At 45.3% G+C, this 27,848-nt stretch overlaps 1 protein-coding gene and 1 long non-coding RNA gene across 3 annotated transcripts; one reads left to right on the top strand and one right to left on the bottom strand.

Annotated features, from left to right (window-relative positions):
• Positions 1 to 27,848, bottom strand: LOC125154945 (uncharacterized). Of its 2 annotated transcripts, XR_007147994.1 has the most exons (5): positions 27,789 to 27,848; positions 25,273 to 25,501; positions 24,244 to 24,363; positions 16,590 to 16,715; positions 1 to 1,040 (listed from the first exon to the last, which is right to left on the bottom strand). It is a non-coding gene; the product is annotated as an uncharacterized LOC125154945 (long non-coding RNA). The 2 variants fall into 2 exon arrangements; XR_007147995.1 differs by lacking the exon at positions 16,590 to 16,715.
• CCDC190 (coiled-coil domain containing 190) lies at positions 13,930 to 21,584 on the top strand. The gene is made up of 5 exons (XM_047839624.1): positions 13,930 to 13,974; positions 15,017 to 15,215; positions 20,118 to 20,241; positions 20,512 to 21,079; positions 21,271 to 21,584. The coding sequence occupies exons 2-5, from the start codon at positions 15,029 to 15,031 to the stop codon at positions 21,385 to 21,387; spliced, it is 996 nt and encodes a 331-aa protein (XP_047695580.1). The 5' UTR covers positions 13,930 to 13,974; positions 15,017 to 15,028; the 3' UTR covers positions 21,388 to 21,584.

The raw sequence follows: 27,848 nt of genomic DNA on the forward strand, positions 1-27,848 counted from the left end.
CATTTCTCTCTGGTCATAATTTTCCCAAACATGTGACCTATTCTTGTACAGACAATACCTTAAAAAGGGGAACAAACTCAATTTTGGAATCTCTTCATCTTTCTACCCACTAGTTCCCCTCAACCTGCTTTTCACTTCCTCGAAACAAGAATTATTTTTACCTTCTCCACAGCTCTCCAACTACTGAGCACAGCGTAACTCTCAGTGCATGTGTGTGCTGAACTAACCCGCAAAGAATGACAGTTGATGTGGAGGAAACTTCTTGATAGTGGCAGTGACAGAATTTCAGAATGGGTGGTCATGGGCAGGAACAGAATCCCTGGCTCTGGGGCTCCTTAAGAAGGGAGTGGATGTGAGGGCAAGAAGCTCCAAATCTCAAGAAAGGACTCTAGCTTCTCAAACAATAACCTCTTTGGATAAATAACCCAGCCTGTGAACCGCCATCCAGTGCAAAGATGGAGGAGATGAGGAGGCGATGGGAGTAGAGGGAGAGACGTACAGGGAAGAGCCTGAAAGGAATGTCCGTCTTCTGCATGTGAGGAGACACTGATACTCTTCCGTGGTCGTTTCCACTCTCCTCCGGGAGCTTCCGGTTCAATTGTTTGCATCCGCGAAGCCATTCCCAGGTTTCTCTTCTTAATGAAGGGGAAGTCGGATGGATCTTGGAAGCCAAGGATGTCTTTAATTTGTCCGTTTCAGGGACGAGGTCAGATGGGATCATACAAAGAGGGACATCAGCCTCTCTGCACGGGTAGTTGAGTTCAAAGTGGAACTCGTCTTCCTAGAAGCAAGAAGGCAGGTCTTCAGAGATGCCTGCGGGTCTCCATGGAGAGTGGCCAGAACCGTCCTGTCTCGTGCTCTTGCCCCCCACTCTTGAAGATCTCCTCTGGGAAGGTTCCCCCGGTGCTGCTGGTTTGCAATCGCCTTACTTCCTTTCTCTCCAGCAGGTGGCGCAATAAGATTCAAGATGCTTTGGAAAATCCTCAAGACCCCAATTCCTCTGAAGCTTGGTTTGGGGAGAAGAAGCCTCAACTCAGCTCCTAGACAAGAAAAGAACGTGTGGAAAACATTGAACGTGGCATAAGCATGTATTGACTAAGTTAAAATAGCCCGAGACTGAAGAGGTAGGGATAATAAGAGGGGTAAGGAGGTGTGTGGTGGCCTGGAGAGAGACTACACATTCATTAGACATTCATTAAACCGCCCTCGTTAGACACTTTTCCTCCTTAAAGACTAGACAGAAGCATTTCAAAATGTTAATAGGTTGATGAGCCCACAGAACGTTTTTCCACTATTTTACCGACAAAATTTTCCAAATTTTCTGCACAAGGTAGATCTTCATTTCATACCTACCAAGTATTAAACATTATTACAAAAATCTCTTTTATATCAATATTCAATATCTAACTTATACTGGTTCTATTGTCTCTGTAAGTAGTGAGTGACAAAATCTGACTTCTCTTGGACGATTGGGCATGTTGGAGATCATTGTGCTCGATGCTGTGGATATTATGTGTCCTGATGCCATATTGGTAAGACATACAGAACATGAACCCTTCTATCACCCACGCTAGAGAGTTGTTTCCATGTCAAGCTTCCAGTTCTCCCAAGTTAAAGCATTTCTCTCATTCTTCAAAGACATATTCTAGAAAAGTTTTAAACAATGGGGTTACATGAGTACTAACCCAATGGTATGAGGAGAGACCAAGGTTGGGAAATCAGTTAGGAATCCGTTATCATGGTTTAGGAGTCAAAAGCATGATGGCAGTGAGTATTAAGGAAGAAATGGAAGCAAGAGGTATTCTAACGGATGGGTACAGAGGGTTTAGTAATGGATAAGCAGTTCAAGGGGAAAGGAGGAATCAGTAATGGGGACAAGGCCAAGCAGCTGGAAACATTAGAGCACTGGTGACAGAAATAAGTAAGTCAAATGGCGAAGATGGTGCATTAAGACGTGTCATGTTACTGGAAGTTTTGAAATAGACTGGGGCGCCTGGGTGGCTCAGTCGGTTAAGCGTCTGACTTCGGCTCAGGTTACGATCTCCTGGCTCAGGAGTTCGAGCCCCGCGTCGGGCTCTGTGCTGACAGCTCAGAGCCTGGAGCCTGCTTTGGATTCTGTGTCTCCTCTCTCTGCCCCTCCCCTGCTTGTGCTCTGTCTCACTCTGTCTCTCAAAAATAAATAAATGTATGGGGCGCCTGGGTGGCGCAGTCGGTTAAGCGTCCGACTTCAGCCAGGTCACGATCTCGCGGTCCGTGAGTTCAAGCCCCGCGTCAGGCTCTGGGCTGATGGCTCGGAGCCTGGAGCCTGTTTCCGATTCTGTGTCTCCCTCTCTCTCTACCCCTCCCCCGTTCATGCTCTGTCTCTCTCTGTCCCAAAAAAATAAATAAACATTGAAAATAAATAAATAAATGTAAAAAAAATTTTTTAATAGATTAATAGGATATGTTGGGTCATTAAAATAGCGTAACACCTATTAGTGAATATAGTAAATGTTAATATTACAGCAATTTTGGGGGGCGCCTTGGTGGCTCAGTCGGTTAAGCATCTGACTTTGGCTCAGGTCATGATCTCACGGCTCATCAGTTCAAGCCCTGCATCAGGCTCTGTGCTGACAGCTGGGAGGCTAGAGCCTGCTTTGGATTCTGTCGCCCTCTCTCTCTGCCCCTCCCTCGCTCACACTTTGTCTCTCTCTCCTTCAAAAATAAACATTAAACAAAAATTTTTTAATGACAGCAATGCCTTTATTTTAAAAAACATACAGGGCACCTGGATGGCTCAGTTGGTTAAGCGTCTGACTCTTGATTTCAGCTCAGCTCATGATCTCACCATTCATGAGTTCGAGCCCCACATCAGGCTCTGCAGTGACAACACAGGTCCTGCTTGGGATTCTCTGTCTCTATCTCTCTCTCAAAAATAAATAAATAAACATTTTAAAACTATACATATACAAATTATCCATTTGCAAAAATTAGAACTAAAAAATTAAGGGAACCCAAAAGAAAGGGTTCCATAGGATTTCCCTGGTCCCTATGAATGTGACCTTACTTCAAAATAGGGTCTCTGCAGACGTAATCAATTTAAAATGATGAGTTCACACAGAATCAGGTGGGCCCTAATCCACTGTGACCAGAGTCCTTTTAAGACAAGAAAAAACATCGGGGCACCTGGGTGGCTCAGTCAGTCAGGTGTCCGGCTTCGGCTCAGGTCGTGATCTCACACTCTGTGAGTTCGAGCCCTGGGTGTAGGGCTCTGTGCTGACAGCTCGGAGCCTGGAGCCTGCTTCGGGTTCTGTGTGTGTCTCTGCCCCTGCCCTGCTCACGCTCTGTCTCTCTCTGTCTCAAAAATAAGTAGTCCTTTAAAAAAGAATACAAAAAGACAAGAACAGACATAAAAACAGACACAGAAGGGAGACAGCCAGGAGAGGATGGAGGCGGAGAGCAGCAGCATGCTGCCACAAGTCAAGTCCAGAGCTACCGGAAGCTGGGAGACTCCTCCTCCAGAAGCATAGGAGACAACACGTCCTGTCTACACCTTGATTTCAGACTTGTAGCCTCCAGAGCTACGAGGGAATACATTTCTGTTGTTTTAAACTGCCCACTTTGCTATGGCAGGACTGGAGACTAATACAGTCCCTCTTGAACGCTCAGAGCACGCGAGGAGAGGTAGATGTTTAGTTTTGAAGGCGGGGTGGATATGACAGGATTATGTCACTACGGAGAGCCACACGCCATGTAAAGTTACCCACGAAACAGATGGGGAGATTAGGAGCGTGTTGGTCCAATAACTCTGTGTACTTTTTCCTTGATAAGGGTGGCTGCTTCCCTTATCACTGTGTGATGAAGGCTGAAGCCTCGTCACCAGAAACAAAGAGGTGTTTGGCCAGCCCACTCTCCTAGCACACCCCATCCCCACCAAAGAAACACGTCCTAGGCACCTCAGTGTACCCCTTCCTCCCTGGTGAAGGCTGCTGGTGCTTGGAAGGCCAACAAGCTCACAGAATGTTCCAACATAACACGGGAAGACAAAAGACAAGAAGCTCATCTATAAATCGAGAATGAGCCAGCTGGGGAGACAAAAGGGGAAAAGGAGTCAGGTTTCAATAATATGAGATAACCATGACAAGCACGGATGTGCCCCGTAGGCTACAGTCTTCCCCACTCGAAATGTTAGTAAGACATTTGGCATTCTCTTACAAAAAAACACTCTCCCCTTTTCAGTGTGGTAAGAGAGGCCCCAACATCCTCTTGGTTATTGATTAACAGGAAAATTTGAAGGTTGAGTTAGTTGTGTAAGTGTCCAGGGGAGATTATTTAACTTGCTGAGTATTCTTTTCCTAAGGAAGTTTTAATTCAGCAAACACGCATTGAACACTTACCTGCTGAAGAGACCAAGAACTTTTTTCAAGTCTCTGCTCTGCTCTTTTTTCAAGTCTCTGGCGTGGAGTATGCACGCCAGTGGGAGAGACAGACAAAGAAATAAATAGCTAGAGGATACTGACGTTTTAAAAAATTGCACTGCAATAACGGTCCCTGTTGGGGGTTGTGATAATAATAACGACAGTGGTAATAATAATGTCGAATGTACTATATGTTTTACATACGTTAAGGGAGCAGAGAGAAAAGTGTGCCCAGCTCCCTCTGGGGTGATAAGGGTGCCCGTCTGTCCCATTGGCAAGCTCCTATTCCTCCAAAGAGCCAAGGGAGGGAGAAAAGGGCCAGCAAGAGACCTGGAGCCTTAGGAATTCATGTAGTCTTTGCAGAAATGCCAACAGCCCAGGAGAGATGTGGGAGAGCGGGACACGAGGTCGGGGCCGTATCTTGAAAATCTGTGCGTGAGCCTCATTCCCTGACCCAGGTGTTTCCAGACTGGTGTCCATAAACACATGGGGGGATTTTGAACTTCTCTGTAAGAACGCATGCATGCATGTGATGGTGCCTTGTTTCAAATGTCATCTAAAAAACATCATATTAACATATTCTGACCATCTGGATAAACCACCTTATAAGAGAGCACTGCCAGTGATTTTAGGCTTTGCATTTGCATTTAGAACGTTTGCCCCAAGCAGTGCTTATTTGATTGTAGCCTGTCACATACTAAGTGTGGTGAACATTCAGCAACTCTTAGCTGTCTGTGTCTATGTACTAGTAGGATCTGGGGCAGAGACTACTGGTTGTCTCCTAATACAAGTTTCTCCTTTTTTCAAAGTCATGAAACCCCAAAGACTTAGGCAGGCACATAGCTGTCCAGAAAAAAAAAAAAAAAAAAAAAAAAAAAAAAAACCCAGACAAACAAAAGCCACATTGCCCAGTCTTTTTTGAAGCTAGCTCAAGTTCAAGTCAACAAGTCAGGTATGAGCAGAAGTACCTTGAGACAGCTTCCAGGAAACTTTCTTTAAAAAAAAAAAAAAAGATGTCTTTATGTGTTTATTTATTTTGAGACAGAGAGCGCGAGCCACTGGGGGAGGGGCAAAGAGAGAAGGAGAGAGAGAATCCCAGGCAGGCTTTGCAGTGACAGCACAGAGCCTGACGTGGGGCTCAATCCCACGAACGAAGAGATCATGACCTGAGCCAAAATCAAGAGTCAGATGCTTTACTCACTGGGCCACCCAGGCACCCCAGGGAACCTTTCGTAACAGCAAGGTGATTTTCTCTATATGTTCATAAGGTGAAGTTTACCACTGTGTTGTCCAAATGCCCCATGTCCTTATCGATTCTTAACTGATTCTGTTAATTACTGATACAGGCGAATTAACCTTTTCCACTGTGATTCTGGGTGTCTGTTTTCTTCTTATACCTATTTCAATTTTCACCTTATAAGTATCAAGTTCATGTTCGGGGGAACAACATGAAAATATTTGGATCATCTCAGTAACCATCATTTAATAGAGAAATTTCACATGATTCCCTCATTTCCATTTGTAGATTTATAACCATTTCGGTGCCAGTAGTGTTCTTTAAAAAAAAAACAAAAACAAAAACAAAACTCAGTCTTTTAATTAGAGCATTTAGTCATTTGTATACACAATTCCTGATATATGTTTGGACTTAAATTTCCACCTTATTTTATACATTCTTCTCTCCCCATCTTTCTCTCTCCCTTTTTAGACTGTTTTTTTCCCCTGGCATTCTTATCCTGTACCGGTTTGTAAATCATACTCTCTTATTTAATACTTTTAGTAGTTATCCCAGACATGGTAACATGAATCTTAGTTTACAGGTACGTAATGTTAATAAGTGTTTTTATTCTTCTCTTGGACGATGGAAGAAACTCAGGACATGTCACCACCCTCCTCCTTTGAAAGCCCCATACTTTACTACTGCGCATTACATATCTTATTTTCCAAATCTCCGGTTTATAGAGCCTGCATTCATTTAGATGTACCCACATATTCATACTCTGCCCTTCATTCCTTCCTGAATCTTGGCCCTACATCTAGGAACATTTCCTTCTGCCTCAAGTACATCCTTTAGAATCTTATTTAGTGCAGAACAAATTCTCTGTTTTGTTCGTCTGAAAATATCTTTATTTTACTGTGTATAGAATTTTAGGCTGAGGGTGCCTGGGTGGCTCAGTTGTTAAGCATCTGACTTTGGCTCAGGTCATGTTCTCACAGTTGGTGAGTTTGAGTCCCACATCGGGTGAGCACGATCCCCGCTTTGAGTAAAAACACGAGACCCAGGTGAGCCCCGCCTCTCTCTCTTTCTCTCTCTCTCTCTCCCCAGCTCACTTGTGCCCTCTCTCTTAAAAAAAAAAAAAAAAAAAGAATTTCAGATTGATAGTGTTCTCTCTCAGGATATTGAAGATATCCCACGGTTTTCTGATTTCCGTTATTGCTGTTTAAAACTCAGCTAAAAGTGTACCTATCACTCCTTTGAATATAGTAAGTCTTCCCCTCAATCTGGCTGCCTCAAAAAAAAAAAAATTGTAACTACCTGTTATGGAAATTTTAAAACATGTTCATAATTAGAAAGACTCATCTAATAAACCCTCTCATGCCCACATCCCAGCTTCAATAATTATCAACATTTTTTGCCACTTTTGTGTCAGCTCTTCCCACATATGCACACACTTAGGCACTAGTTTTAGGATTTTATTTTTACTGGTGTATTTTAGAACAGATACAAAATATTATCTCATGTCTTTTCATCTGTAAAGCCTTCAATATGCACCTCGAACTGATAAGGACTTTATTAACATAAGAGCCAAGCCATTATCACAACCAGTCAAATCAGCAAAACCCCTTAACTCTTCTAATACCCATTTTCTGTTCACATTTCCTGCTTGTCCCACAGGGGCTTTTCACAGCTGGTTGGTGGGAATCAGGATCTAAAGAAGTCCACGGGGCGCCTGGGTGGCGCAGTCGGTTAAGCGTCCGACTTCAGCCAGGTCACGATCTCGCGGTCCGTGAGTTCGAGCCCCGCGTCGGGCCCTGGGCTGATGGCTCAGAGCCTGGAGCCTGTTTCCGATTCTGTGTCTCCCTCTCTCTCTGCCCCTCCCCCGTTCATGCTCTGTCTCTCTCTGTCCCAAAAATAAATAAACGTTGAAAAAAAAAATTAAAAAAAAAAAAAAAAAGAAGTCCACACATCGCCTCGGTTGTTATTTCTCTTAAGATGATTTTGTTAGAAGCGGCCCTTTCTTGATTTTTTTCTCCCCTTGTTATACGTTTGTCAGAAAAACAAAACAAAACAAATAATTCTTTAGAAAGACCCACATTCTAGAGATTTGGTTTTCTCTAGTTGTTGGTTAATTTCTTCACATTGCTATGAATTGTCAGTCAGACCTAGAGGTTTGATTGGGTTTGAGTTCAGAATATTTGAGGCAAGTGAATTTTTTCAGCGTATTCATGATGAATAAAAGGTTTGCTTTTCCCTGTTTAGCGGCTCTAAGATTAAACAATGGTTTCAAAGTGTGTCAGCTGATGCCTCCATTATGAAGTCCCCCTCGACCTTCCACCCAAGGTTTTAGAACCACTGAGGACTGTTGCCCAGATTTGTGACTTCAACAGAGACTTAAAAGCAATGGTTTTCTTACTGCTCCCGTTCCTTCTGAGCAAGTAGCTGCAAACCTTCTAGAAAAACCTCTCCTCCACCTACTCTTTCAGTGTCCTAAAAATACAGTTTGTACAGGAAAGACAGCATAGATGCCGGATCCTTTCCCTCTTAATTTTCAGGACAGAAAATTAAGGTGCCTAAGGTGCCTAAGCCACCTCCAAACACAGTTGGTCCGTAGAGCCTTTTCAGAAGGATTCTTGTGGCTTTCTTCTTCTTCTTCTCTTCTTCTTCTTCTTCTTCTTCTTCTTCTTTTTGGAAAAATCAGCTTTACTTGAATGTTCATCCAGTAAAATTCACCTATGTTGAGTATACAGTTTGAGGAGTCCTGATGAATGAAATATTTATGCAAACGCATCACAGTCAGGATTAGAACATCTCGGGACGCTGGCGGCTAAGCATCTGACTCTTGATTTCGACTCAGGTCATGGTCTCATGGTTCGTGGGATCGAGCCCCGTGTCAGGATCCATAGGGACAGCACAGAGGCTGCTTGGGATTCTCTTTCTCCCTCTCACTCTGCCCCTCCCCCGCTCTCTCTCTTTTTAAATCAATCAATCAATCAATCAATCAATCTTTTTTAAAAGATTAGAACATCTCCAGGACCCCCCAAAAACTTTTCTCTTGTCCTTTCAAGTCAATCTGTGCTCCCCACCCTGTCTCCAAGCAGCCTCTGTCTGCTTTCTATCACATTGTCTACGTTTCCTAGAGTGTTCCATAAGTGAAATCACCCAGATTTAGTCTTTTCTATGGGCATCTTTCTCTCAGCGTAATGTTTTTGAGATTAATCTATGCTGTTTCATGTGTTGGTAGTTCTTTTTATATGAATATACCCCATTTTATTTATTAATCCACAGTTTTGTGGGACATTTTATCCTTGCATAAGTAGATCAATACTCTGCCAAAGACTCGAAGGGACCCCTCTGCAGATCTCTGGACCTCCTACCCCCTCCCGTGTATTTACGTCCTGTTTGGTACTCTGTTCTGTACCTTCACCCTCTGCAGCCTGCCCGAACCCCATTGTCTGGATGCTCAACTCAAAGGGACAGTTGGGCTCTGTCTTGGTTGCCCCTTCCTGCACCACAGCCTGAAAACTTCTTCTAGGCACTAATTTAGGGCAGGTACAGAGCTCACCTTGTTTGTATCTTATCTCAGGGGGATCACAAACATGCATTGTCTGTCCAATGTCTGAAAACAGTCACTTTATATATTTTGTTCAGTCTTCCAGGTTTTTAAGGGAGAAGGGCAGTTGGCGTAGAATTCAATCCTTCATGGTGGAAGCAGAAGCCTCCTGAATCTTTTTGACAAGTTGAAATTCGTTATTTTTTCAATCAACTTTACTGAGGTATAATCTATATACTTTAAAATTCACAGTTGATGTCTCCAGGTTGTTGATTTTGACAAATGCATGCAACATATAATCACCTCTATCTCCCCCAGAAAGTTCCCTCGTTCCTTTTTGCCATCAGTCTTCATCCACACCTCTCAACCTGGGCAACCACTTATCTACTCTCTGTCACTACAGAGTAATTGCATCTGTCCTGATATTTTAAATATATAGAATCATTTTGTCTTTTGTAACTGGCTTCCTTCACCAGTATCATGTCTGAAGATTTATTCACGTCATTGTATGTAACAATGTTTTGGCTTTTTTATTTCTGGGTACATGCTTTCATTCCTTTTGGTTAAATACCTAGGAGTAGAATTGCTGGGTCTTATGCAAGTATATGCTAAATTTTATGAGAAATTGCCAAACTCTTTTCCAAAATGGTTACACAATTTTATATTTCCAGCAGCAAGGCCTAAAAGTTTCAATTGCTCTGTATTATCACCAAGAATGGTTTTGCCGCTTTTTAAAACTTCAATTTAATCTAAATACTGAATATAAGTGGTGAAGGTAGACATCTTTGCTTGGTCTGTGATCTTATGAGAAAGAATTCAATCTTTCACAATTAAGCACGATTGCTAGCTATCAGCTTTTCATAGCTATCCTTTATGAGACTGAATAAGTTCCCTCTCAGTCTTGGTTTGCTAACAGATTTTACCAAGAAGGAATTTTGGATTTTGTCATCCTTTTTCTTTATCGAGGGAGCTAATTATATACTTTTCTTTATTTGTCTGTTAGTATGATGATTCACATTGATTTATTTTCCAATGTTAATCACCCTTCCATTCTTGGGATAACCACATTTGGTCATAATGAATTATCCTTTTTATATATTTGATATATTTGATAAGACAGACCTTTACATTTATGATCACAAAGAATGTTGGGGCACCTGGGTGGCTCAGTCAGTTAGGTGTCCAACTTCAGCTCAGGCCAGGATCTCACACTCCGTGAGTTTGAGCCCCACGTCAGGCTCTGTGCTGACAGCTCAGAGCCTGGAGCCTGCTTCACATTCTGTGTCTCCCTCTCTCTCTGCCCCTCCCCTGCTCATGCTCTGTGCCTCTCTCTCTCTCTCTCTCTCTCTCTCTCTCTCTCTCTCAAAAAAGGAATAAACAATTAAAAAAAATTTTTTTTAAGAATGTTGTTCTATAGTATTCCTTTTTCTTGTAATGTCTTTTTCTGGTTGTGGTATCCAGGTTAGGCTAACCTCATAAAAATAATGCCTCCTTTTCAATTTTCTGGGAGAGTTTCTATAAAATTGGTATTAGTTGCTCCTCAAATGTTTGGTAGAATTGCCCAGTTTACTGTGTGGGAAGGTTTAAACTACAAATTCTGTTTGTTTCATCTGTATGAGGGTATTTAGTTGATCAATGTCTTTGAATGATCTTTGGCATTTTATGTCTTTCAAGGAAGTTGTCTTTTTCATCTAGTTTGTCAGGTTGTTGGTGTAAACTTACTTATAATACTCTATTAGCTTTTTACTATCTATCGAGTCTGTAGTGATGTCCCCTCTGTCATTTCTGATATTGGTAAATGTTGTCTACTCTCTTTCTTTATTACTTTTTTTTTTTTTTTTTTTTTTTAGCAGTTAGATTTTGCATACTTTGGAGTCATTCTATTCGTGTTTCTTTTGCTTGGGATTCATTGAGCTTCTTGAATTTGGTACTCCTCCCTGCTGATCCTAGCTGCCTTGCTTTACTGGACTTCTAGCTCTCTCCTCAACTCAGGGAATCCACTGCCTGTCTGCCCATTCCTATGATGTGGCCTGCAAACTCTTTCCAGCAGTAAGCTTGGCAATAATAAAGATCCCTGGCTTGTTTCTGCTCTCTCAGGGACTGCCATCCTATCTGTCTGATGTCCAATGGAACAAAAAAATCATTTCATGAATTTTGTCTGATTTTTACATTGTTTCATATAGAAGAGTAAATCTAGTTCCTGCTACTCCATCTTTGCTGGAAACCAGGAACTAACTTCTACTGAATATCTACTATGCACAAACACTTTTCATTTCTTCTTTCATTCAATTCTATTAGAAGTCCTATGATGAACATACACTATTAATCCTTTTCACAGATGAGGAAACCAGGGAATACAACAAATTAATGAACAAAGTCATACATCGTATTAAATGACAGAACTAGGGGCAACTGGATGCCTTGGTAAGTTAAGCATCTGACTCTTAATTTCAGTTCAGGTCATGATCTCATGATTCATGTGACTGAGCCCCGTGTCAGACTCTGAGCTGACAGCACAGAGCCTGCTTGGAATTCTCTCTCCTTCTCTCTTGGCACCTCCCCTGCTTGTGCTTTCTCTCCCTCTCAAAATAAATAAACTTAAATAAATAAATAAATAACAGAATTATTTGATCACAGATGTGTTTTACTACAAAAGGATGCTACCTCCACATAAAGCAGAGAGATAGAAAAGTGCATGAATGCAATTAAATAAAATCCACTCTGTAAAATTTATTTTAATCATAACTATTTAAATCATCAGTTGAAACTGCCCCTTTTTCTAGTGATGACAGCAAGATGTGATCTGGGAACGACAATTTTACATTTCCAATGACTATCTTTGTTGATTTTCCTTTCTTGCCCTTTAATGGTATCATGGGCAGATTCTCCACATTTCTGGCCACTTTGGCTATAAAAGGTCCAGTCCACTTTGAAGTTCCAATCCCATATGCAATCTAAACCCTTCCCTCACTAGACTCCAAGGGACTTGGAGAGAATTTACCAGTCTTCCTTCTCCAACCCCTGGGGTGGCACGAGGAACATGGTCTTGTTTTGTATACTTCCCCTCCCTGTCTTCTCAATATCTGACCCCTCTGAGGTTGAGGGGTCAAAGGGGAACAGAAGAGGCAGAGCTCTTCCTGTATAACTGCTGCTTGGGTGGTGCTGAGGCACTACTAGTCTTTTCCTGACCTGTGAGGTTCCTATTTTCCTGCTGTGCTCTGCTCTTAAGATGTATTTTCATGAGGAAGCCACCTTCAGTAGGCTCTCTCTGTCCCTGCTCCTTTGGCCCTGCGTGTGGTTCTATGCCCGCTCTGGTGAAGTATTACCTTATTTAACCTAGAGTCTTCCATGGTTTCTGCCTCCTTCTATAACCCCTCTGCCCCTTCACGTGGAGCCAGGAAGCTGCCGAGGTCCTCTTTGGCACTCTCGAAGGACCAAGGGGAGCTAGGCTGGGTTTGGCCACCATTCCCTTCCACACTCACCACACTAAGGCTTAATTCTGTCCTCCAGCCTTGGATTATCTCTCCAAGCCTCCCTTCTCAGCTCTCTCTCAAGATGACATGGAGTAACCAGCTTTTCTAAGAAATCCCTCACCATCATCAGCCCTGGTGGCAGCGAAGGGGAATATTTCTGAGGTTCTGTGGGTCATCGAGTCCCTCTGGGGAGCGAGCTGACAGTCTCTTCCCCTGTTGGCACTCTAAGCTCTAGGTTGGTATTCTTGGAACCCCCAGCGCCTTCATTTAAATTCTGGAGGTGAGAGAATTACCTCATGGGAAGGGATGGGAAGGGAATTACCTCCTGCTGAGAGAATAATGGCTTTCCCCTTTCCCTCCTCCTGTCCCCAGTAATCTCTTCATAATAGCTTGTTTGCTAGGTGATGACTGTGGGTAATAGGGCTGTTTTCGTTCCTCTCAGCAAGCTGGGGGGGGGGGGGGGGGAGGGGAGATGGACAGGTCCTAGGACTGGCAGTCCTCTTTATACTGACACAGGAGTGCCTCTTGTTTTCCAGCGAAGCAACCCCCCCCCCCGCAACAGTAAAAATCCCACTTAATATCCTGTTCTACAACCCGCAGTTCAACTGGCCTTCTGCCGCAGCTCTCCAAACTTTGATGACAAAAGTCAACTTCGAGTTCAGTTTGCCTAATTCTGTGGTCACAGCTGAAAATCTCAAGAAGCTATGAAGTACACAAGACGGGTAGAAGCCCGAGAAAAGTCAGCAGGGTGTGCAAAACAATGCAGAAAGAAACAATTCGCGACTCTCGCCACAAAATGTGCCCAATCTGACCAAGGCAAAAGCCAAAACCAAAACCGGGTGCCTTCTCTGGGAGCGTGATTCCCAAGAGGCAGGAAGGAGTGTAGTGGGCGGGGGGAGGGGAGGGTATGGCAAACCAGGAGGAAAAAGGGGGGGGGGGCGGGGAAGGAGAGAGACTGTGAGTACAGCAAGACACTCTCTGCTTTCATTCTTGGTTCCCATGGACACAACCCAGAAGGAGCGCTGTGGGCCCCGCTCTGGGAGGGCTGGAAGCTGGCAGGCTTCCTTAACTCACAGAGCTATTTAGAGCACTGGGATTGGTGCCCGTGTCCAGGGAGTTAGCATGCCTGTGTAGGGGAGGTGGCATGGGAGAGAGCTTAAAGCGTATTCACACATTCTCCACCCCCCCGCCCCCGCCCGGCCTCTCCCTCCTCACTCCTCAACACCAAACTCCTAAATTTTCTGAAGGAAAACAAGTGCATTAACCCAGTCTCAGCCTGACGCCGCAAAAGATACAAGCAGCTTTCTCCCGGTGAGCAACCTGGCTTTGTAGGTAAGTGCCACTCACCTGTCCTTTGTTTAAAGTTCAGTCTACACTTAGACTATAAAGCGAGCTGTCTTAACGCGTCCTTCCTGGGCCCTGGCCTTATCCTCCCTTTCAACGCCAAGCTTTCTCCTGCATTATTATCACCAAAGCTCCATCGATAGAGATGCATTTATATCCTGGGCACATATTGTGCTCTTAGCGCCGAATATGTATTGCAAAGGACTCCAAGGCCAGGAAGGTGTGTCCAGCCTGTGTGTGCGATAGAGTTCCCCAGAGGACGAAGCCAGCTTGGGCTTGGGGATCGGGGGACAAGAAGGGCAGAGACCACGGGGCTCTGAAAAGACGGGTGAGGGCGTCCCACCCAAGCTCTCTCACCAGTGCCGCCCAGACTGCTGGTCTGGGGCGCCTGCACCGTTTTGTGACCAGTAGGTCCCGACCCTTCCCATATTCGAAATGTTGATTGTTCAGATTTGGTGTGGATCCTGGGATTCCACAGCCACAAGTCTGAAAGCCCCCTTGGGAATAGACACTGTGACTCAGTCACCACCACCCTCAGCACTTAGCATAGCACCTAGCACCTGGTAGGCTAACAGGCTGCGTGGACCCATGCATGTGTGAATGAATGAACAGAAGGGGCCCCAGAATGTCTCTGCCTAAGTCCCAGATCCTCTCTAGAAGCCCGAGCAGGCTTTTTGGGGAGGCTTCAAGGAATAGAAGGATCTCTTTTATTGGGTGCATCATGCCTTAGAGATGTAAAGCGTTTTCTATTTTTTTCCCAAAGAGTTATTCGTATGCTTGATCTTCACGGCAGTGTGACTGGGGCCCTGGGGGACCCTATCATCTATTGCTATCTTATTGACAAGGACACTGAGCCTCAGAGCAATGATTTTGCCCTCAATCTGGGAATCCATTAGGATAGGGCAAAATTTCCCAATGGTGTGACTTCATCAAATGCTGAAACCTGATTGAAAGCCAGGGGTCTGGGTGCCCATCTTGCTCTATCGGGTGAATCGGGGGGCCTGGGAGAATCTTGTTTTACTGCCCCTAGATCGGGAAGAGGATGGAGAGGCACATGGTCGGGGGGCCTCTGTATAAGCACTTCGATTTGGAGAGGAAGAACGCCAGGCAGGCCGACGCCAGGCTCAGCCAAAGACTGCAGAGACTGGAGCGGGTCTGCCTCTACCACATGAAGTCGCTGACCCGCGAGCAGAGACAGCTCCAGAAGGAACTGCAGAGGCTGCAGGAAGGTGAGGCCTCCGGCTCTGGGAAAAGGCAGGGCGGCGAGCCATCGGGCTGAGGCCAGAGTGACACCGTCACCTCCTAGGAGGGCTCTCTCAGAGGCCTGAATCCCAAGGAAGCAAGACCCTGACCCGACCTGGATTTCAGGCTGCCCTCCCTTCCACAGCCCTCCTTCCTCGTGTACACAGCTCGCTGGAGAGGCTCACACAACAAGCCTTTTTGAGCTAATACCTCTCAGGCTTCCAGTCACCTCTGTGTTTCAGATGAGCTCTGCCTCGCTTAAGTACTTCATTTCCTTCTTTCTTATGTCTCCTTCCGCTGTCCTTTCACTACATCTGGGTGGATTTGGTTTCACCTCTTTTTTTTTTTTTTTACACCTGGTCAACAACCATGGATTGAGCAACTGTTAATGCGCAAGCAAGCCGCCTTAGGAAAGGGAAGTGAAAACAGCCAAAAAAAGACCCCCGGGCTTAGCAACCACAGAGCAGTTATCCTCGAACTGATGGCCACCCTCCGAGAGGGCTGAGGACAGAGCATTCCGCCATTTTCAACGCTCTCCAATGTTGGAGACACGGGAGGGGGGGGGCTCCTTGCCTTCTGGGCAAAAGGAACTTCTCAACCACCCTTCTTGGGCTTTAACGTGTGTTCCCACTAGAGCCTGCAGATCTGGCTTCGATTAGAAAATTTCAGATAAGCCATTGTGGTGTATTGGTACTGTGTTTTCTTTGACTCCATAAGCCAAAGGGCAAATATTTCTGTCATTTTCCCAAAGAGGCCTCTTTACCTATAAGCTGTGTGCTCCCATTCTTGATAACATTGCTCTTCCAAAACACCCCCAGTCTCCACAGAATAACCCTTTCCAAATGTATACATCACTTAGAAGGCTATCTGGTTCCCAGAGACTATAGCGTTAAGTAGTGATAACAAAAATAATGTGACTAACTTCAAAAACTAGTTCCTAGTTCGTAGCTACTGGTCATCCCAGAACGAAGGACTACACAGTGGTGTCCAGAATCTCGGACTTTCCAAAGGTGTCTACACCATTCAGTAAAAATTGAGAAGGAGAACTCCCTTCTCAATGATCCCATTAAAACATGGTGGCTTGGGGCATGTGGGTGGCTCAGTCAGTTAAGCGTCTGACTCTTGATTTCGGCTCAGGTCACGATCTCACAGTTTGTGAGTTTGAGCTCCCCCTTGGGCTCTGTGCTGACAGCACAGAGCCTGCTTGGGATTCTGTCTCCCTCTTTCTGCCCCTCCCCCTCTTGTTCTTTCTCTCTCTCTCAAAATAAATAAAAATAAACTTAAAAAAAAAAACATGGTGGCTAAGAACATAGACTCTGGACCCAGACTGTCAGGGTTGAAACACCGACTCTGTCACTTACTAGCAGTGAGGCCTTGGGTGGCTTGCTGGACCTGTCTGTGCCTCAGTTTCCTCACATGTAAAATGGGAAAGACGTCCCCTACCTTGTGAAGTTATCTGAGGATTCAGCGAGCACTTGGAACAGCACCTAAACACACAATCAGTGTCATATACGTGTTTTCTCCTAGGCCTTAATCAATCAGTCAATAAAAGATGATTACAGGATTAAACCTTGCTACTGCTTTGTTGAAAATTGCCACCGTTGGCGCAGTCGGTTAAGCGTCCGACTTCAGCCAGGTCACGATCTCGCGGTCCGTGAGTTCGAGCCCCGCGTCGGGCTCTGGGCTGATGGCTCGGAGCCTGGAGCCTGTTTCCGATTCTGTGTCTCCCTCTCTATCTGCCTCTCCCCCGTTCATGCTCTGTCTCTCTGTCCCAAAAATAAATAAACGTTGAAAAAAAAATTTAAAAAAAAAAAAAAAAAAAAGAAAATTGCCACCGTTGTGTAGTTTATAGAAACCGCATCCATCCTTGAAATCATTAGGTTGTGATATTACTTCAAAATTCAGCATGCATGGGGGAGGGGAAGGAAAAAAAGAGTTAGAGAGGGAGGGAGCCAAACCAAAAGAGACTCTTAAAAAAAAACTGAGAATAAACTGAAGGTTGATGGGGGGGTGGGAGGGAGGGGAAAGGGGGTGATGGGCATTGAGGAGGGCACCTGTGGGGATGAGCACTGGGGGTTGTATGGAAACCAATTTGACAATAAATTTCATTAAAAAAAAAAAAATTCAGCACGGAAAGGATCCACCCCAGCTCGGCAAAACTACGGCCCTTCTCACTGAAGGCAGGTGCCGGAACTCAGAAGCTCTGAAAATGCTGCAGCATGTTCCAGAGGAAAACCTGGCATCGTGAATCAATGTAAATGTGTTTAGGTCTACACAGCTAATATGTGGACACAGGAGTGAAGAGTCATGTCCAAACAGCTGGTCTGGGGATTATTTCTAACCCAGGTTGGGTCTGAAAGATGACTCAGGGCAAGTGGCTGAACTTCTCCGCTTTCCATTTCCCTGTCTTAAATGGTTACAACAAACTAGACTAAGAGCTCACACGCTGGCAAAGAATCTTCGAAGCCATCTGGCTGAATCCCACTTCCATTCTCAGAAAGGACACTGAAGGCCATATACCTATTTTCAGGGAGGGGGCGCTGGTCATGCAAAAGGCCAGGCCCCGAGGTAGCTGGCTGTGCTGGCTGAGTAGAGAGTTTGCCCCAGCGGCAGGGGGTGTGGGGAAAATCTGGACCAGGAGGCAGAAAACTGATTCAGGGGCCTCCAACTCTACATCCTTCAGAAAGTTGTATCCTCTCTAACCCTCAGACTTTTAGACGGTAAAGTTAAGGGAAAGGGGAAGAAATAATATATATTAAGTCTCAGTATTTATCAGGCACTGTACTAGGCAGTGTTTTCCCATGATTCACTCACCAAAATTGTTACTGAGATTCAACTATATGCCAGTTGATGGACTGTCTAAAGTGCATATTCCCAGCCCCCATCTGTAGAGACTTGGATCGGCAGGTTGGGAACCAGGCTCAAAAATCTACATTCGCAACTGAGGTGGTACTAAGGCAGATTATTCTGGGACAGGTATTTCGTGGACCGGACTTTACAAAGCACTGTGACAGCTACTCCCATAGATGAAGGAACGTAAATGTGAAAAAAACAAAACAAAACAAAAAACCATGGTCTGTGCCCCCTTCGATGCTCACATTTGGTTTGGAAGGTAGCGGAGCTTGTGAAAAAATTATGATACAAGATACTAATTACTAAATTAGAGTTATTTGCATAGTAGGGCACGAGTGTAAGAAGATTCCTGTGTCTGTCAAAGGAACTGAGGTGAGATCTCCCCAAAGAGGCAGAGTGTAAGCAGAATCTTAGAGGAGGGGGAGAATGAAGGGGTGGGGGGGGTGTGGTTTGTCATGAGCACATGTGGAGTGAGGCCGCTCCTGCGAGAAGGAAGAGCACGTACAAACACATGTGCATGCGTGCACAAGGCTTGCTACAAACAGCCCGGTACGGAGGAGGCTAAGGGGCGAGGAGAAGATGAGGGAGGCGCTGTGTAGACGCAAAGCGGTGTAGACAGTGTCTCTGATCATGAAGAGGGTGATGGGTCTTCCAAAAGAGTTTAGATTTCACCCTATCGCGTCTGGGAGTGGGGAGATGACACATTCCCTCTGGCTGCAATGTTTAGGAGAATTCCAAAGCCCAGGCCTAAACTAGGGAATCGGCCAAGTGAGGAAAAGAAGTATTTTGCGATAATCAGAAAGTGGAATTGTCAGAGCTTTGTGATTAATTATGCGTCCAGGAGGAGCTAAAACCAGAGTCGAGAGTCTATTGCCTGCCACAGGGCAGGCATCCAAACAGCCTTGTGAGTTGGATAGCTGGATGCGTACAGGTGGCATGCCTCCACAGGAGAACCCTGGAGAAAGATCAAGTTTTGGAGAAAAGATACATTCATTTCTGAGCCTGTTGGCCCAACAGGGCTAAACTGCAGACGAATGGCCTGGGAGGGAGAAGTGGCTTAAAATCTCCTGGCTTATAGGAAACAGATGAAGTTCTTACATGGTTCAGACCTACACACATACAGGCAGGCACGCACACACTCAAGCAGGTGACGGAGGAAGAAGGGCTCACAAAAGACTGTCTCTTGTCTCGACTACCTTCCAAGGCAATGATCGGATGAAACAGTGTTAGGAGATGAATGTGAATTCTAGTCCCCTCATCTGGACGTGTTCCCTCTGCCCGGTGCCTGCTAACCCCAGTGCAGGTTCAGGGAACCCACTCCCATTAAAGCAAACCGGTGCAAGACTTTCAACCCCAAGTGAGCGACTCATGAGGTGTCTTGAAAACTAACTGGGTCCTCCACAGCGACCATGACTACAAGATGCCGAAACATTTACTCCAAGAGTGAAAAACCCACTTAATCATAGCCAGCAGTTGCCACTCGTGGTTTGGGCGAGAAGGAGGTCACATAATTGAGGTGAATGAAACAATAGGGCGCCATCTCTGGGTATCACTCACACCTATTTTGCCTTGAAAACACCAGGCTTGCCACATACAACATTCAAAAGCAAACCCTCCGCGGGCCTCACAGCCGGTTTAAACCTCTGATCTCAGTGTTTCTAAATCCCTATTAACATGTTGTAGGTCACGCCACACTGGGGAATAGCTGTAAGGTTTTCTGTCTTCATCCATCATGGCAGATCAGCCTTATGTGTATGTGGTCAGAGGGTATTCACATGCTCCTTCTTTCCCCTACATCTCTTCACACTGTCTTCCCTCTGTCTGTGTCTGTGTCCAAATTTCCCCTTTTTATAAGGCTACCAGTCCTATGGATTGGGGCTCCCCCTAATGACCTCATCTTAACTTGACTATCTCTGCAAAGGCCCTATTTCCAAATAAGATCACATTCTGAGGTGCTGTGGGGATTAGGACTTCAACATGTGACATTTGGGGAAGACACAATCAACCCATAACACTTATTCATTAACTCAAAGCAGATATTGTCAAGAAAAAGCTCTCCTCTGATTTGCGGAATGGAATTCAGAAGAGACCAGAAGACGTCCTTGTGTCCTCACCACCAAGAGGGAAGAAGCATGGAGGTCCACACACTAATGACGTTAGGTAAGAAAATGCTTGCTAAACTCATGGAGATGTCATTGAATCCCTCTTCCCAACTGACCTCCCAAAGTCATCCTCTCCCTGAGAAAATGCTGCCTTTTCTCCTTAAGCAACAAGACACTTCCCCATTCTGTGACCACCCCCTTCTCAGCCACTTCATTACCTCAGCCGATACCAACTGAAGGGGACCATGGTCTGACAACTGGAAAACTCAAAATATAGGCCTTCTTGTTGTTTTTCACAGATGTTTCTTCTTTTTACCTCCTTCCCCAGAGTGCTGGCCACCAACATGACCCAAGAAATGTACAGAACTAAGTCCCAGATGCCTCTTTTCCATCACGCTGGCTTCAAAGACGCCATGAAAAGCAAAGAGCAGTCGCTATCTCAAAATTACACAGCTTCTCACTTCACAGCCGAGAAGCCACAAGCCCAAGAAAAAGATTTTATGAGCCCACCAAAAGGCAAAGACTCCAACAAGGGCATCTCTATTCTGTGTCAACATCAAGACGTCTCCATCAACACCCTAGACCAAGGCCCTGGTTCCAGCCCAGTTTGTGAAAGTGGAACAGCACACATGGATGAGACCAGACCAAAGGATGTCAGCCTAAAGCCAGACCCCAATGCTGGGAAACAAAGTCCCTTGAATCCCATGGAATGTGCAAGAAACTTGAAAGGCGAGTCCGTAACACCTACCTTCTTAGAGCTGTTTGCTAAGGTCAGAAATGCCCACTACCTCTGGCACAGGGTCCCCCCGGAGTCTGAGAGATTGCTTAGCATTGGGGAGATATTCGGGCACAAGGAATCCTTACAGCCCAGAACAGGACAGGAGTGTAAGAACAGGGTGAGCATCTAATTTCCTTCCTCTCTAACCACCTAGTGTAACCTCACAATAACTTGCTAAAAAGATGTATTCCTCAAGTAATTGTGTATATACATACACATATATAGGTACACACACACACACACACACACATACATATATGTCAATTTTATTTTAAACCCTCAGGTTTTTCTTTTTTTTTCCTTTTACAGGGATATAATCTCTCACTGAATGAGCAATACAAGTATACAAAAAAGGAGGGGAGAGATGAATCTTCTGACAACACTTTAAGGGGTGCGCATATGTCGCGGATGTCATCAAAAATATGAATCTACATCGACGACTAGGCTTTTCTCGAAAGGAAAAATATGAAGGGTCCTGCTTACGTTGGCCACCCTTTTCTTATAGGAAGTTCTTATGGTGCCACCTTCTGGCACAATGACATAGCTCTTCTCTTCGAGTTCACATCTAACGTCCATGCGGGGAGAGGGACTCCGTTGGAAACAGTTACCGTCACGCGGTCTATAATTAAAACCTGCTCTCTCCTGCCACAGCCCTGGGCTCATCGGGAAGTCCTTGCCTCACCTCTTTCCTTCCCACGTGGCTCCGTTTTAGCTTTCTCATTCTCGTTCCCATGTGCTCATATCACACTTTCTGGATCCTAGCAGCAGAATAATACACAATTTACAACATTTCCTCTACCATCTGACGTTTCTCTCAAGAAGCAAAGCAACAGAGGAAGGCGGGCCGGGGCGACAAAACCGATTCATGGATACTGGATGTATTCACACTGGCCCGTGACCAAGCTAGCAGCAACAGGGTCACATAGTTTACAGAACCCCTCTGCAAAGTGCCCCCAGCCCTTTCTTTTACGTCCTTCCTTCGTTCTTCCTCCTTGTCTTCTGCTTAAACCCCATCTGTCTCCATTACAATCACCCTCCAAGGGTGAATTTCCAAAAATGATTTACCCTACTTCTACGTGAGCCTTTTCTCTGGCTCAGCCACCGGAGGACGGGCCATCACCAAGGCAGCCGGGAGGGTGGCCCCAGCCTGAGCCTCTGCTCCACACGCCATCAAATCCTCCACTCCAAGGACACCTCCGTCTTGTGAGCTCGAGAAATAAACATTCTGCACATGCCTCCTCATAACTGCGCTTGTGTCTTCATAGACCTGACGGGCCCGGATCTGTCTGTGCTTCTAACGGCAGTATTTTGGACACGCTACTTTGAATGGCATGTGATGCATTGCCACAAAATTGTGCATTTCCAGGGTGGCTTAGTCGGTTAAGCGTCCCACTTCGGCTCAGGTCATGATCTCACAATTTGTGAGTTCCAGTCCCACGTCGGGCTCTGTGCTGACAGCTCAGAACCTGGAGCCCGCTTCGGATTCTGTGTCTCCCTCTCTCTCTCTGACCCTCCCCTGCTTGTACTCTGTCTCTCTCTCTCTCTCTCTCAAAAGTAAATAAAAAACATTTTTAAAAAAAGAAGGAGGAGGAGGAAGAGAAGGAGAAGAGCAGTTGAAATCCCGGGGCTTCACAAGGCATATCAAGCTCCAGGATGGCTTGTACCCAGTCATCCTGAAGTCACTCATTCATACCCTGGTCTCAGCTGGGGATACACGTGCTCCCCAAAAGACATTCGGCAGTGTCCAGAGACAATTCTAGTTGTCACAACCCAGGCAAGAGGTATAATCCCAACCTATATACGGTTGCATTAAATCTTTGCAAAACCCTCTGAAGGGTAGGAAATCCGTGAGACGACTGCTTCTGTTTTACAGAAAAGAAAATCGAGGCTCATGATAAGCCAAGCGACTCTCTCTGTTCCAGAGTGTGACTGAGGCACAAAGGTCAGGACGCTGCTTTCCTGTCCTAACTTCTCTCTCAAAAAGGGGGTGGCGGGGGGGGTGGTCATGGCACAATTGTCCAATGGCTTGTGTCCTCATTTTCACTTTGAAATACTTTCTCCCTATAAATAAAAATCTTAAACAATCAAATTAGAAAGAAATGGTGAAAAGGAAAACTGAGTACTTCAATTTTGAGGGAATATGACACTTTTTACTACATCCATTCATGTATTTAGAGATATATTGAGGAGAATGTCTTCTCCATTTAGCCCCCCTGCCCATGAGGAAAAGGGGGCTTTCACCTTGATACCTGAACCCATCCAATGGGAGGGGATCCATGCTTCACCTGTAGGCAGAGACACCTGGAAACTCTGAGATGATTGCTCAGCCTCTTACCCAGGGTCCCGAAGTTCTGGAGGCTGTTGAGAGGGACCCCAAAGGTTCCCACAACCCACAGTGATTAGGTAAGTTGCTACCAGTAACTCTGGAGCAGCAGCCCCCCTGAGGGTGAAAGCCCCAGAGGCAAGGCGAAGGGAGGAGAACTTGGAGGGCATCGCCCGCACACCAAGAACCCCAGGAGAGCAGAGGCTCAGTCCAACCAAACAGAAGTCAATGGTCCCACATCACCAGCAACAGCCACCAGCATAGCAAGAACTGCTGAAAAACAAAGGAAAGCCAGGACGCCTGGGTGGCTCAGTCGGTTGAGCATCTGACTCTTGATTTTGGTTCAGGTCATGATCCCGGGGTCGTTGGATCGAGCCCTGCCTCAGGCTCCACGCTGAGCATGGAGCTTGCTTGAGATTCTCCCTCTCCCCCACTCATGAGCTCTCTCTCTCTCTATAAAATACATTTTTTAAAAAATTAAAAAACAAAGGGAAGCCAGGGAGGTGTGAGCCAAGTCCTTCCCTCGCCCGACCCGACCCGACCCCAGCCCTGTGCAGGTGTTGGGACACTGAGGGCAGAAGGAGGGAGACAGAGGAGGTCCAACCTCACACTTGTGCTGAGCCCAAGCTGCACTGGGGTGGGGAAGAAAGACTTTAAACCGGACGAGGACCCAAAGTGATAATATCTAATGTGGTCAAAGAATGTCTACCAGAGATGAAACTTGTAAAACAGAAGTGACCGGAAGTTGTCAGATCAGACTGAGGTCGGATTAAGCCAAGCTGGTAGCAGTTACCGGGAGAAGAGCCCCCCACCCCACCCCATCCCATGGTTACACATCATCGAGCTGGGATTTCTCAGTCTACTCTACATGGAACAGCATCGTGCTGAGAAACATTCAGCAAGGAACACACGTGCTTATTACAAACCTCATCTCAGATGGGGCTGGGGATGTGGCTCACCTGAGACTTATAGGAGAAAATTTCCTAATTAGATGTTGTATGAACTAGGCACCAGTCCTCCCATCGTCCTGCCCCTGCCGTGAACGTGCTCTGGGTCCCAACAGCTGCATCACTTAGAATCTGTGGATGAGATGTAATGTAATCAGTTCAATTACTTTGAATTGCTCAAGTTTAATTCCCTTCGAGTTGCACCACGAAGCTGGGCCAGGAAGAAACCTTCCCAGGAAAAGGAAAACACGTGCAACTATACATATAAAGACTCCAAACACACTTAACACACGTTGCTTGGAATCAAACCCAATGTTAGCATGGGGCTTCTCAACTCAAAACTATTTGTAATAAAATATTATTCCAAAAGTGTGCGACAAAGAGAAAATGTAGGCAAGCTATCGATAAAGATGTCTAATTCTGCAATTCACTGCTGGGAATCTTTTTTCATGTTTATTTAGTTTTGAGAGAGGAGGAGGAGGGGCAGAGAGCAAGGAGGACAGAGGATCCGAAGACAGCTCTGTGCTGACAGCAGCGAGCCCGATGTGGGGCTCGAACTCACGAACCGTGAGATCATGACCCGAGCCAAAGTTGGAAACTCAACCGGATGGGCCACCCAGGCGCCCCACTACTCGGAAATTTTGAACACTCTTGCTGAGGGCTATTTGTGCGTGTTGAGGCAAAAGAAATGAGACAACAGACAATATGTTCAAAAGCAAAGGATAAAAGCTAAGACTGCAGGAGGAGGTCTGACAGTGCTGGAGAAGCCACCAGAAGTGGGAAGTAGGCTCCTACATGGCCATCACTGGGGCCTCAGCCTGTTCCCCACTTCAGGCTAAGCCCTAGCAAATAGGATGGTATGAGCAGAACAATGAGCGATTCCAACAGTTGTCTTAACATCATTACATAAAACGTTAGGTAGAATGTTATAGAATATGTGCAACCATTCATATTTGAAAGATAATTTCCCTAAAGACTTTTCCTTCATTTTCTTAGGGGGTACGCACTCACACAAACACTCACACACAACACTCTTCTAACCTGGCCGTGAAAGCCAGGTGCCCCATGGTCTCAGGGCACCTGGGCTGGTTCACTACAAATGTTCCCACGAACAACATGGCAGCTCTCGGCATGTGGGTGGGAGGTGGTGGTGTTTCAGGGAGCTTCATCCTCAGTTTCAGATATGAGATGTGAACAGTCGACCTAATACGCGTTTCACATTCTAGCAAATTTGGTAAAAATTTTCAGCAGTGTCTTCATCCAGGCCCATCTGGAAGTGAAAGCAAAAATAGATATAATTTGGTCTTAAAATTAAAGGAAAACGAGATTAATAAAATTTGGATTAAAATGGGTGGTATTTAACATGTATAGGAAGGGTGGAAAGCTATAAATTGGAAAGAGACCAGCGAGTTGGGCTCCTCTAGGAATTACTGGCAAACTGAAGACATATGATCTCATGGTCCCAACCCTGTCCCTTACCAGGTCAGCTGGGACCCTCAGGAGCAGAAAAGCTGACAGATCTGAGCTTTGCTGCCCATAACGCCCTTGTTTTGGGGCAGAAGCTAACTACTGGTGCCATGACCCAAGAAGAGACAAGCCCCTATATTAAAAACACAACAGGGACCTCAATTCTGAACTCAAGACTCATTCATAATTATCTGAGCAACTATAAGTATAAACTTTTTTCCTATTACAACTCATTCTCAACAGACATTCCTTCAGTATAAAAAATAAGCAATAATCGTTGGGGTATCTGGGTGGCTCGGTTGGTTCCGTGTCTGACTCTTGATTTTGGCTCAGGTCATGATCTCACTCTTGGATCTCATGGTTTGTGAGTTTGAGCCCCATGTCGGGCTCTGGGCTGACAGGGAGGGACTTGCTTGGGATTCTCTCTCTCCCCCTCTCTCTGCCCCCCCCTCCTCAAAACAAATAAATAAACATTAAAAAACAGAGAACAAGCAATAATTGTTCAGCCATATCTACTATACTTTTGCCCCAGAGGCAGCCCAGCAGAGGCTGTAAATGATCCACACTCAGGAAATAATTCACACTCTCTGAAATCCGACTTAGAGTGATCAGAACCCCTAGGGTGAAGGGTTCTACAGCTCACCCCCACGTTACTGTTTAAACCTAAATATCACTAAAAAAAAACAAAGAAAGAAAGAAAAGAAGCCTATGCTTGATAAAATAGAAATAACCATCTTATTTATACTCATCTTGGAGTTTTTCATAGGATGGGGTTGGGAAAGGCTTTGGGCATGAAGCAGTTCAAGCTCAGTCCCAAGGCATAAGATGACTTCTTCAAAACAAACAGAAAATGAAAATACTCGCCTTCAGTGACTCTCCCACCAATAACCTGGGTCTAGAGTTGTTCTAGAGTTTTGGCCTGGAGTCCGGTCTAGAGTCTAAAGAGTCTAGACTCCATGTACACCAATGACCTTCCCTCGTGAGGAAGATGGGAGGTCTGAGCACCTAACCTTGAGAACCAGGGGTTTAGTTATTAGACTGATATGATTCCCTAGAAGGCATTCCCAGAGATGTTGCTGAGTGCCAGAGGAAAAAAAAGGACCCCGGGCTAAAATAAGTTTGGGGGGACATGGGTTAAACAATAAAGGCAAGAGTCTCTCTCCAAAGGGACCTAAGTCTCTAATGTGCTAACGTTATGATGAATGTCTGAGGGGAAATTGTGTTCCCCTAAATGACACAATCATGAAATTTTTTGTGCATAAATCATCTTCGGGTGCTGTGGTAATTTGCTAGCCGCACTTTAGAAACATTGTCTTGGAATAAAAACTAGATTGGGAGAGTTTTTTTTTTTCCTCAGGTCAGTCTAAGAGTCAACCAAGAGCTTACAAATTCCAGATGACAGTAGCACGAATGACACTTTTTGTAGAGACTATTTTCCTTTCAGGTGTCCCTGCTTGTGCGCGCGCACACACACACACACACAAACGTGACAATGGCCTCACTCAAAAAATGTCTTCGGGCAAAATGACAAAAATGGTAAGAAGGCGAGGCAATGTTTGTGGCTGTTTCAGCCACTTTATATAGGTTACATGTGTTGGGCAGTAATCTTTGCTTCATTTCACAGGTGAGAAATCTGAATTCTGGATCCTGCATAGGCAGTAAATACAGATCTGGGATCAAGCCTCTTTCTGCCCACATTCCATAACCTTGCTTACGTTCACCCAAAAGCTCAACAACAATAATTGCTAACTCCAAGCACTGGGCTAAGGGCAACCAGCACAGGCGCTGGTCTCGCGGAGTTTGCCATTGAGGGGAATGAACAGACCCAAAGACAAATTCAGCTAAGATTGGCGTTGTAGTCACTATTGGGCTCTGTTCTCTAACATCTATTCTACCCCAAAGGATCAAACAAAACCAATCATGGTGACTCTATTCTGTCTGCCAGGAACTCATTCAGGAAAGGGCATGTGACTCGATCCTTGCCAATCAGACATGGAGAAGTCAGCCAAGGGCTCTGGAACAGGTCTCCCCAGTCCCAAGAAAGCAACACGGAGAAAACAGTTGTGCTCGTCTTTTAGACGCTGTTGTACCTGCATGTGATTCCCTGAACGGCTGCAATCGTCCTGCTTGAGACTGAGGAGGAAGCCCAG

The sequence above is a fragment of the Prionailurus viverrinus genome, chromosome F1 (assembly GCF_022837055.1).
Source record: "Prionailurus viverrinus isolate Anna chromosome F1, UM_Priviv_1.0, whole genome shotgun sequence".
Classification (NCBI taxonomy): Eukaryota; Metazoa; Chordata; class Mammalia; order Carnivora; family Felidae; genus Prionailurus; species Prionailurus viverrinus.

What these genes read in the sequence shown, in the direction of transcription:
- CCDC190 (XM_047839624.1), top strand. Translation starts at nt 15,029, where the DNA reads ATGGAGAGGCACATGGTCGGGGGGCCTCTGTATAAGCACTTCGATTTG. An exon ending in ACTGCAGAGGCTGCAGGAAG is followed by an intron (nt 15,216 to 20,117) that starts GTGAGGCCTCCG and finishes AACTCAAAGCAG; the next exon opens with ATATTGTCAAGAAAAAGCTC. An exon ending in GACAGGAGTGTAAGAACAGG is followed by an intron (nt 21,080 to 21,270) that starts GTGAGCATCTAA and finishes TTCCTTTTACAG; the next exon opens with GGATATAATCTCTCACTGAA.